Raw genomic sequence first — 12250 nt, forward strand, 5'->3', positions numbered from 1 at the left:
TCTCGAGTTCTTTATTTAAAGATTGCCAGGTCACTTTTTTGTTTTTCACAGCTGTTTGAGACTTGGTGTACACTGAAGAATGATCAACTCTAACCAAGAATCCTTGTCAACAACTGCCTGTGATTAACTGAAATTCTCTGATTTGAAGGCCTAGCATTAAAAAGATCCACCAGATAGGATCATGATACGTTTCAAAGCGTCAATGTCTAAAACTGCTCTAGGTTTACAAATATTCTAAGTATCATTTGAAAGCATAAAAACATCACTGAGACCAAATGTGTTTTTGTAACACCTCTGCATTTCTGCATCTTCCTAGTCCTATGATTTTGGCTCTGGTTTCCCCTGCCCCCCACAAGCCTGAGGTGTGAGGTTAAAGACCTTTCTGTTAGTCCAGAGAATTTAGTACATGAGTTCTAGGATTCTAAGTATTCTAAAACATTGCATAATCCATGTTATCTTAGTTAAAGAGAGATGATACCAAATAAAAGAATTCCTTATATGTGTATAATCATTTTATCTTACAGTAAGATGCAAAGAAAAGATATATATTATCATGAAATTATTAGTTTTAATCAACCCCGACCTCACAGACCTGATTCCTCCGCTTTCCATTTTCTCCCTTATTGCCTTTTTTTTGGCCGTGTCTCATGCCTTGCGCAGAGTCCTAACCGCTGGACCACCAGGGAAGTCCTCTTACTGCTTTTTTATATTTATCATTTTTATAGCACATATCTCACTGCATCTCAGTTATCTGTTTACACATCCACCTCTTCCATTCGGTGGTGGGTTCATTGCTGGCAGGAACTAAAAGCTATTCATCTCCATCTTCCAGCCCTCAGCTGAGGACCTGGCGTACCGTAGGGCACATAACATGGTCATTACATGGGAAAATAATGGAGTTAGATCAGATGAACTCCTTTGTCCTTAGAACTCTAATAGTCTAAGCCCTTATTTCTAGTATATCTCTGTGGAAGAATAGTCCCTAAAAGGTCCCATTATTCAACAGGAAATACTGAGATAAATAATAGGGTTTCAGGGAATTCCGTGGAAGTCCAGTGGTTAGGACTTCGCAGGTTTGATCCCCGGTCAGGGAACTAAGATCCTGCATGCCTCTCACTGCGAGCCCCCCCACCCAAAAAATAGGGTGGCATAAAAGGGAAAAGAAGCAAAAGATACTGCCCATTTCACTCCAACTCTGTAGAGTCACTGCAGGGGCTGTTCTACTTTTAAAGAGCCAGCAAACTTGTTACTGCACCGAATATCATTTCTACGTGGAGCCATCAGGAAAGTTCTGGGAGTTAAGCATGACCAACGCTCTCTCTCCCTTTTCATGGATGTACATACGAATGGGGTTCCTTTCTTTTCTTGGTGGAGATAAACAATGATGGAAAGGAGGCTTAAAATAAGAAAATATTAGCTTGTCATTCAAGAGTACTGACAATCCCTACAAGCACCTAAACGTCCACACACATGTGCGCACACACACCCCCATCTAAGGGAGAGATTATTTCACAAGGATCGGTAACACTGTCTGGTTATCACGTCCTAGAGCCACGGGATATTTTTAGAGCCAGACATTTCTTAGCAAGGGAGAAAATTCCATGGAAGTCCCCCACATGTCTTTCTCCTTTTTGTGTTCAGGATACAGCTGGTTCCAAACTCTAAGGGAAAAACTGAGTTGACAACTGGGCCTAGGGGATTGGTGGGGAGCTGAAGCCCCAAACGATTATGACAAATACACTATTTACAAGGGAAAAAAATGTATGTATATAAAAAGATTGTGCAATATAATCGCATCACCACAAAGCAAACACTACTTATTAAGATGATCGGAAACAGCAGGGAACACAACAGTGCTGTAGAAGAAACCCTGTCAACTCTATATAAATACATTTGGCAGAAGATAAATCAAACAAGAAGAGACTCCATTTGGCCGGGAACATTAGTTAAAATTAGCGTTCAAATAGTAGTGTGGCTAAAGTCCATCCAAAAGCAAACCCACTGAGCTCCCCACCGTGTCTCTTCATCAAAAATGGGGTTACCACTTGGGCCCTACACCCTTCCTTTTAACTTTGTGTCTTGCTACTGTGTAATTTGCATTTGGGCTTTCATGGGTTGCAGAGTAATATGATTTTTAAATTCTTGGATGACTCTATAAAAGTTAAGCATACAACCACATAGAAATTTAACTAACATAGGATTCTGTGTTATTTAAATATCTGTTTTAGTTCAGGGAAGAGGGGTCTCTATGAAACGGTTGAAAGAAGATGCCTTTATGCCTTTTTTTACCCCAAGGTTATGTTGGCATAGCCAGAGTCTGAGTGTCTGAAGCAAATCTGTGTTTTTCAAGTTATATATTTTAACTGCAACTCTTGTCTCCTTTCTTATATTGCCTTTTTTGGGGGGGTGGTGCGGTGGGGGGTATTCTATCTATCTTTGAATCACTTTTGATCAGAGGCATTGACAGTGGCTTCAACCATCTCCTATCAACAATAAAGGCACACAAGTACAGATGCAACCAGAAAGACATTTCCAGATGACTTACTAGGCAGGGCAGGAGAAGGCATTGCACATTTTGGGTTCAGTTGCTGGCTTGGCTCTTGCACTGCAGAATGAGGAATTGACTTGAGTGTTTTGATCCCGTAAGCAAATGGCCTTGACACTTATGTAACCTAATAAGACATCAGAAGTTACAAAGTGAAAACTGCAGATAACCAATTCCACTTAGTTTCCAAGTTTAGCTTCGGGTTTACCAGGGTTCTGATATTTTACTGAAGATACAGAACCTAAATATTGTATGAAAACACTTCCTTCTGATAAAATCTACAACTCATGTGAATTCCACCCTCATGCCACGCCCCCCCTAAGATAATAGTTTTCATATTTTAATACTTTTTAACATGTAGCATCTTAGTTTTCAGGACTGCCATGGATTCTAGAACGATATAGTAATAAAGGCAGGGCAATATTTTGAAACTGAAAACAATTTTGAAAACAGGGCAATATCTGTTTGAGGGAAGTATCCCACAAGCTTTAACTCACACTGCACATATCTAATGGAAAATGTTGTGCAAAGAAAAATCCTGGGGGAATTATGTGTGGAAACTCTAAGATTTTGCTTTTTTATGAAGCATCTTCTACACTTGCCTGAGAGTATGTGCATATATAAACAAAAAGTTGAACTCACTGAAATATGTGTTCATACTTGTCCGCAAGGACTCTGGTTTTTTGTTTCTGTCTGTTCACCCCACTGCCTTATTTTCAATATTCATTTCAGGGCCTCTCATCAAGATACACTTTATTTTGTGTGTGATTAACTGTATTTGTCAGCTCCCCACATAGGAACGCTGCCTCTTCTTTCCATTGTCTTTATTCACATGGACTTTTCCTTAAAATGGAATCTGAGCAACAGTGGAAAGTCACTCCTGCTAGAATGATTAGGTTGAAGGGGGTTTACTTTCAGGAGGAACTGATCAAAATATTGGGACTCCCTAAAGTTTAAAGTTAAGAGTCTGCTTCTGGAGAACGTATTCATTTGGACTTGTCTTCTCTTAGACTTCCGACTTGCTATGGTCTGTGAGTCACACGAAGGTGTTGCTAACTCAAGGCAAAGGAGAATCCCATAATGCACTTGTCCAGTATCCTCCCCTTGGTTGTATTTATTCCCTGTAAATGGAAAATGGATTGAATCTCTCTCTTTCCCAAGGAACCTGTGCTCTCTCTGGAATACCAGGAACTTATTGCAAATGATCTCAAAGAGCATTTGATCCATGAACAACTGCTCATGCTCAAAGACTACGTGAAAAACAGCATAAAGATTATGGTTTCTGTTCCGTTAAAAAAAGAACATAAGATGATACATGTGTGGCATGTGTCTGAGTATGTGAAACACATCTGTTTTTATGTTTGCTTAAGAAAAAGAATACGATATAGACCAAAGTATTAACATTGCCTATTGCTGATTAAAAGATTATGGGAGATTATTTTCTTTATAGCATATGGCTTTTAAAATGTGTATTAATGAAAAATATATTCCCTTTTAATTATTTCATATATATTTTTAAAAAGAAGTATTTCCTCATATTTTGTTACCTAGCGTGGGCAGCTGAAGACAGAATTTCTTCCCTTTCTGTATTTCTGCTCTGTCTCTGGTCCCAAGATGCCCCATTTGGCTCAGGGGGATGGACACAGTGGGGAGACCCGCTGTCACCAGGTGCTCTGAGCATGAGGAAGTAAGGGACCAACCTTCATGCTTTGGTTTCACGGACTCATTTATGGACTCATTCTTCTTCCCAAAGGGCAGGTGGGACACAGATGGACTCACCAGCCAATATGTGATACTTGGGACCTAAAGAAAACGCCTCCCGTCTACGCACTGAGAGGATGGCTGGGCTTCCCTTCCTTACAAGGGCTATTTCTCGGATTTAATCCACTTCCCTGCGGAATGCCACTGCTTCCACGGGTCAGATCGCTGTCTTAAGTCTGCCTTGCGTGTGTTTTCACTGTCTTGCCCCTACCTTCTCTGAGTCCCACTGGGAGGCTGACAACAACAGAAAAGTCAGGACAGAAAGACACGAAGCTGTGAGCTGCAAAATCCATCAATGACTCAATCCTTACAAGAAATGGACACATATTTTATATTTCCCTCCCTTGTAAGTTTCAGATGCATAACTTTTGAGTCCTGGTTGTGGCTGACTTGAGATTTGTGTGAGTGGGTTCCTTTCTACATAGGAAAATCCCCGCAGAGTACAAATAATATATATATATTTTTTCTTACAGTGACAGTTCCCATAAAGATAGTTCTTTTGTTGCTTATTTAAACTATACAATGGAAAGACATCTGGAGTGAAAGAACCTGTTTTTTTTTTTTTTTTTTTTTTTTTGAAAACAGGGCAGGTGGCGGGGTTCTACAAAAGGAAACTGAGGTGGCAGGTGGGGGCCAGACCATGCGGGGTCCAGTGGGCCACAACGAGGAGCGTGGGTTTCATCCAAGTGCAGAGAGGAACCATGGATGACTTTGAAGCAGAAGAACATAATTTCTTTTTTTTTCTGTTGCTGTAATGTTTTTTTGAATTTTTGAATTTAATTTTTTTATATGGCAGGTTCTTATTAGTTATCTATTTTACACATATTAGTGTATATATGTCAATCCCAATCTCCCAATTCATCCCACCACCCACCCCCTACCCGCCACTATTGCCCCCTTGGTGTCCCTGTCTGTGCTCTACATCTATGTCTCTATTTCCACCCTGCAAACCAGTGAAAGACCCTATTTGAGGAGAGACATGGAAGACGGTGAGGAAATCAACTACCTCCACCACAGGAGAAGGAGCAATCTGACTGCACTGTGCTCCAGGTGTGGCTGTGTCTTTCTGAGGCTGGCTGAGTTCCATTCACGACCTGGGGAAGTGCATACTTCCAAGATATCCCCGGATTTTTGCCTTGCATCAGAATCTGGACAGTGTAAGATACAAATCAGAGATCAAGATACAGGTCAGACCCTGGAATTCCAGAAATCTCACTGAACATTTTAGAGATATTTGCATGCCATTTTGACCTCAAAGCTGGTTCACATCATTGTTCCCAAGTATGTTTTATGTTGATTTAAAGTTTGCCCATGACACTTTAAAATGTGTACCTCTAGAGCATCAGACCTGTGATTTAGAAAGACAGTAGGGAAACAGGACATTTGCTATAAGCCCACAACCCTCAGTTCTAGGCATATCCAATGAATAAGGCAAGAAAATAGATTTTTACCTTATGTTGAAGGAGAGGTTATACTATGAGGTCTCAACCTTCACTTTAAACTTGAAAGCCTAGCATGAGACTAACACATACTGGTGCTCCACAGATAACAGTTGAACTTGAATCAGCGTATATAGATGTTTATGATTTATCCTGGCCCACAACTTACAATCCCTCTCCTGGATGCCAGTAGATGCTAGACACAAGGAAAGCACTCAGAAAACCTTAGAATACCCCACTTAGAATCGCTATCATCAACCTTAGAATCCAGGCAGATTCCCAATAGGATTTCCAAAGAGAATTTGCCCAAAGAGTAAGGTGTCTGTTAACTGTGTACCAGGATGAGCACATACGACAAAAAGAAATATGATCAGACGTCGTGGTTGGTAATATATATACTGGAATGGATTTGACCTCAAAAGGGCAAGGACTTGGGATAAATCTGATACTATCAGGTCTGACTACTAAAATAAGAGCCATCATTTACTGGCACTTCCCAGGTGTCAGTCACTCTGCCGGGCTTTTTCTATGCATTACTTCAAGAGTCCTCTAACAACTCTATAATGTAGGTGTCTATTTTTTCATCAAAAAAAAAAAACTGAGAAGAATGAACTTGTGCAAGATCACACAGGTGACCAGTGAATGAGATTAAAATAGAATTTAGGCCCTCCAGCAAAATGTGCCTAAAGACTGTAAGATATCACCTTTTTATTTTTTTTCTTGGAGTATAGTTGATTTACAATGTTGTGTTACTTTCAGGTGTAGCAAAGTGATTCTGTTATATGTGTGTGTGTATATATATGTGTGTGTGCGCGCATATGTGTGTTATGTATATATATTCTTTTTCAGATTCTTTTCCATTATAGATTATTACAAGATACTGAATAGAGTGCCCTGTGCTCTACAGTAGGGCCTCGTTGTTCATCTATGTTATATATGGTCGCGTGTATCTGTTCATCCCAAGCTCCTGATTTATCCCTCCCCCCCACCCCTTTCCCCTTTGGTAACCATAAGTTTGTTTTCTATGTCTGGATATCACTTGGTTTTTGGTGTAGGCAAACACATTATTTGCCTCCCTTCCTGATCCTCTCTTTTCGTTTTGTTTTTTGTTTTTTGTTTTTTTTTTTTTTGTTTTTTTGCGATACACAGGCCTCTCACTGTTGTGGCCTCTCCCGTTGCGGAGCACAGGCTCCGGAAGCGCAGGCCCAGCGGCCATGGCTCACGGGCCCAGCTGCTCCGCAGCATGTGGGATCTTCCTGGACCAGGGCACGAACCCGTGTCCCCTGCATCGGCAGGTGGACTCTCAACCACTGCGCCACCAGGGAAGCCCTGATCCTCTCTTTTCTTAACTACTTCTCTTTGTTTTTTCTTTCAAGCTCAAAGCATGAATACAAACAGCTGGTTTTCTCCCAACCCGTGTCTTGTGAAAAACGTGTGTTACCACCAGAACTGGGCATTCATGGCCAAGAAGCAAAGCAGGTTTCCAGTTAAAAATAGGAACTCCTGGGCTTCCCTGGTGGCGCAGTGGTTGGGAGTCCGCCTGCTGATGAAGGGGATGCGGGTTCGTGCCCCGGTCCAGGAGGATTCCACATGCCGCGGAGCGGCTGGGAGCCATGGCCGCTAAGCCTGCGCGTCTGGAGCCTGTGCTCTGCAGCGGGAGAGGCCACAACAGTGAGAGGCCCACGTACCGCAAAAGAAAAAAAAAAAAAAAAAAAGGAACTCCTGTCTCTGTCTGGTGGGATCCCACCTCAATTAAAGTTGGGTGGGTGGCATTAGTTCAAGGACCTCCTTACACCAGACCGCTCCTTAGGATACTACAAAATGGTTCCCACTCTGCTATTAGCTTAAATGTCTCCAGAAGTATTATGGCTTGCTCTGAAGATTCCATGGTGTAGTCACCATTTGTCATCCAACAAAACAAATCCTGGTGGCTCCCAGAAACAACCAAATTGTTAATAGATGGGTCTTTGTTCCCCTCACCCCCATCCAAAACAAAAAGCAAACAAAACACAATAGGTTGTACCACTAAAATCAACAAATGCCTAATTCTCATTAGTCACCAATGAAAACCTTCTCAAAACCAAGGTCTTAGGAGTCTTTGAATTCCGAGGATCTTTCTAGTCTTTGCTTTTATTTTTGCAGCTAAGTGATACAAACTGTTCTTGGAATCATGTGTTCAGTTATGTTATAACATTTCATATATTCTGAATAAATAGAATGCTTTCCTTATTTGAGATGTTTTGCAGTGTTTTTGTTAATGTCTTCATGTGATATTATGTGAACAGAGACACTTTAGAGCTTTGTTCACAATCAAGCTAGAATTTTGAGAGGAATTTCACATTCAGAAGGTAATACTGATGCTCATGGATATTTCAACTCAATTTCTCCTTGACTTAAAGTGATATCTCAAATGTAACACTTTTGGTTGCTATTTTCTTTACGCAGTAGTAATGCAGAGATCTTGTAGGGAAGAAAATAACGCAGCGCACCACGTGTGCAAGCATGGCAGTAAAATACAGGTGAAATGTATCAGAGTTATAGTGAGCTAAGGCTCAAGATCAGGATGATATTACAATACAATGGAGTTGCATCACGCATGCACAGAAGATAGACAAGTTCAAGGGCAAGCGTGATAGAGACAGAAATCCACTCACTTAGCTCCGCTTCCTAGTACCACCCCACCCCACATTCAGACTAGATCCTGACTTCCACTGCCGCAGGGGAGAGGGATCCCCAGTGGAAATGCAAAGAAAATAAAAAATAACTTTAGTTCTTGCCTTTTGAATGTCAAGGACTTACGTTCTGGTGATTGAAGGTGGTTTAGCACATTTTCAATGAGCATTTGAAATATATTCTACTTTTACCTTTTAGACAGATTCTAGAACCTAGGCCATACCTGGCATGTGGTTTCACTGTAAAAATTTTAAGATGTTGCTGTGAATAGCAGGATGCATTTAAGAGAGGGAGAGGGCTTCCCTGGTGGCGCAATGGTTGAGAGTCCGCCTGCCGATGCAGGGGACGTGGGTTTGTGCCCCGGTCTGGGAGGATCCCGCGTGCCGCAGAGTGGCTGGGCCTGTGAGCCATGGCCGCTGAGCCTGTGCGTCCGGAGCCTGTGCTCCGCAACGGGGGAGGCCACAGCAGTGAGAGGCCCACGTACCGCAAAAAAAAAAAAAAAAAAAAAAAAAAAAAAAAAGAGAGGGAGGAAAAAAAAGGACTGTGAAGGTCAAAGTGTCATCACTATTAAACAAACAAAAACAACCAAGATGTCAACTTTCCCTAGGCTTCCAGTAAAGCAATCCATAAAATATCATGGATGCTACCGTCAAGAAGAGAACGTAGGCAATCTCTCCCATCAAATGTGTCTCTGCATCTGGACCCACACATTCCTCCTCGCCTTCTGTTACCCAGGCTGTCCTGTCCTGGCTCCTCCCAGGATGCTCAGCCGGGTTGTCCACTATTGCCCTGGATCCCGTCTTCCCTCACCTACTTGAGGGCATCACTGCTAGTGTCGTCCCCTCTCTCTTGAACCTTACTGAAATGTCCCTGTCTACTGGGTCATTCGAGAAGCACATGAACATGCTATTATATCCCTCATCTCAAGAGGAAAAAAAATGATCTCATCTCTACATACACTTCCGGCTCACATTCACTGTTTCCCTTTATAGCAAAAATCCCTCTAAGAGTTGTCTTGACTTTGGATCTCCACATATTCCTCATTCTCCCATGGTCCCTCTTTCTCAGGCATCCCTCCCCCACCACATCACTGAAACCTCTCTTTCAAGGGCACCTTGTCATTTCCAACAGTCAACGGCTTTGTCTTATTCCGCCAATCACAAGCACTGGACAGAGCTGATCACTTCCTCCTGTTTTCGCCATTAGAAACCCATCATTTCAGCTCTTTTCCTCCCTTACTTACCGACCAACCTTCATTCCTAGTTTCTTTTGCTGAATGCTTATTTCCTGATGATTCAGTGTCAAAGTGACTCCCAACCTCTCGACCTCTTGTTTGTCTGTACTCACCCCTCTAGATGATCTCATCCAGTCCTGTAGTTTAAGTGCAATCTACAGGTTGACCACTCCCAAATTCGTAACTCTACACCAGCGCTTTCCAGTAGAACTTTCTGCAATGATGACAAGTATTATACTCTAAACCTGTGTTGTTCCATATGGCAGCCACAAGCCACATGTGGCTCTTGAGCACTAGTATACATTGTGATTGAAGGATAAAACATTATGTTTAATTTAATCGAAATCTAAACTTAAAGAACCACATGTGAGCAGTGGCTACCCTATGGGACAGCTGGAAATGAAGCCCATCCTCTGACCTCCACGTTCACATAGGTAACTGTCTATTGAGCATCTCTACTTGAATGTTTAAAAGGTATAACAAAGTCTAACAGTGAACTCGGGATTTTCCTCCCTATTCTCTGAAAGGCTGTTCTTCCCAGCCTCACAAAATGGCAACCCAATCCTCCTAATTGTTCAGGCTAAAATAGAAAGTTGATCCCCTCTCTTTTCCTCACACCCCACACCTAATCGACCAGGAAATGGTGTTATCTTTACTTCCAATATTACTCAAATCTGACCACGTCTCACTTTATCTATGGCTACTGCTGCTTCCTTGGTCTAAACCACCATCATCTCTTTGGATTTCCACGATCATGGCTCTCTAGGGATGAGGAGAAGCCATAGTCTCTAGCGGAGGCGATGGACACATCCACACTTAAAAATAATATGGTTACTTAAGAGGTTAAAAACAAAGTGCCATATAACCTGCCAAGGGAAATCAAATGTTACTGTGAACTTGGGGGAAGGGGATCACGTGACTACCTAAGGAAACTGTGTAGCTGTTACTTAATTAATGAAGTATTTTGGTGATGATTCCCACCAAGAAGCCACAAAAGAATTTGTTTTCTTTGAGGATTTCTATTCCCCCCAAAAGGACAAACTTTTTTTTTTTTTTTTGCGGTACACGGGCCTCTCACTGTTGTGGCCTCTCCCATTGCGGAGCACAGGCTCCGGACGCGCAGGCTCAGCGGCCATGGCTCACGGGCCCAGCCGCTCCGCGGCATGTGGGATCTTCCCAGACCGGGGCACGAACCCGTGTCCCCTGCATCGGCACTTGGACTCTCAACCACTGTGCCACCAGGGAAGCCCAAGGGCAAACTTTTATGTTGAGTTTCCCACATTCCTTCCCTTAGGTGAAGCAAAAATATGTAAAGATCCTCTGAAAAGTAAAACGTCTGAGCTAAAAGTAGTTAATAGCAAGAAGGCAACTACTCCATTTCATACTATCAAGGTAATAAAAGAAGCTTACTTATGCAGCCATGTCAAGAAGAGAAATAACTCCCACGATTTACTGTAAATGTGCACAAAATTATGCAACTTTAAATGACTAACTCATAACATATGTCGTAGCTGGTTATTGTCATATTACTAGTATAGTTCTATAGCCAATGGCCTACAGGACATATTGTTTATATTTTTTTGTTGGACATATTAATGCATTCATTGAATGCACAAATGAATAAGACTCTCAACTTTAAAAGAAATCAAATGACTCACGGCTTCACTATAATGTCTGTGTATCTGTAAGGTCACAGGAGAGTTCTATGTGTAATCACATAGGCTGAAGGACAATATTTGTATAAACCAGCAGAAAGCTGACTTTAGAATTTACTTTAACATCAGCTCATAAAGCCTTCTTAAAGAAAGTAATTAAACAAATAGACACCAAGATCAAATACATAAAAGATGAGTATTTGCCAATTACATTATTTGCTTCTCTATGATAATTTAGGCATTCTCTGCCCTTTTTCTAATCCTGTATGAGGAACAAAGTAACCAAGAATGGAATACACAGCAGTTGTCTTATCTTTTACTGTCTGATGCTTGCAATAGCCAATCCTTTGGAAATAGACCGATTGTCTGGCTGAAAGAATCTCTACGTCCCTTCTTTACCCCATTCTGAAGAAAGACTGGACTTTGTTTAAAAAAAAAAAAGTCAATCCCACCCTCAGGAATGGCTACATAATTTGCGAGGCCCAGAGGAAAATGGAAATGCAAGGCCCCTCGTTTAAAAAAAATGATTAAGGGGCTTCCCTGGTGGTGCAGTGGTTGAGAGTCCGCCTGCCGATGCAGGGGACACGGGTTCGTGCCCCAGTCTGGGAGGATCCCACATGTCACAGAGCGGCTGGGCCCGTGAGCCATGGCCGCTGAACCTGCACGTCTGGAGCCTGTGCTCCGCAACGGGAGAGGCCACAAGAGAGAGAGGCCCGCGTACCGCAAAAAAAAAAAAAAAAAAAAAAAAAAAAAGATTAAGGAGTTCAAGCTGGTGACAACAGAACAGTAAACCAAACATAAGGCACTTCTGGGTCCAAGGTCCCCTGTGACTTTTGCGGGTCCCACGTCCATGAAGCCACCTCTGCCCAACCTTAAGGCTGAGGTTTTCTCACCTGCATCAGGTTTGAGACACAATTAAAAATGTTCCAAATTCTAAAGGGTC

At 42.0% G+C, this 12250-nt stretch overlaps 1 protein-coding gene across 2 annotated transcripts in view; it reads right to left on the bottom strand.

The window, feature by feature from the left end:
• The window catches only part of ADAMTS18 (ADAM metallopeptidase with thrombospondin type 1 motif 18), a 163909-nt gene that overhangs the window by 22532 nt on the left and 129127 nt on the right, over positions 1 to 12250 (bottom strand). For both annotated transcript variants that reach the window (XM_060083773.1, XM_060083772.1), the window contains 2 exons: positions 5313 to 5454; positions 2546 to 2672 (listed from right to left, as the gene is read on the bottom strand). In XM_060083773.1, coding sequence (XP_059939756.1) covers positions 2546 to 2672; positions 5313 to 5454 — 269 coding nt within the window. The remainder of the gene's footprint in view (positions 1 to 2545; positions 2673 to 5312; positions 5455 to 12250) is intronic.

Source organism: Mesoplodon densirostris, chromosome 19 (genome assembly GCF_025265405.1).
Source record: "Mesoplodon densirostris isolate mMesDen1 chromosome 19, mMesDen1 primary haplotype, whole genome shotgun sequence".
In the NCBI taxonomy this organism is placed as follows: Eukaryota; Metazoa; Chordata; class Mammalia; order Artiodactyla; family Ziphiidae; genus Mesoplodon; species Mesoplodon densirostris.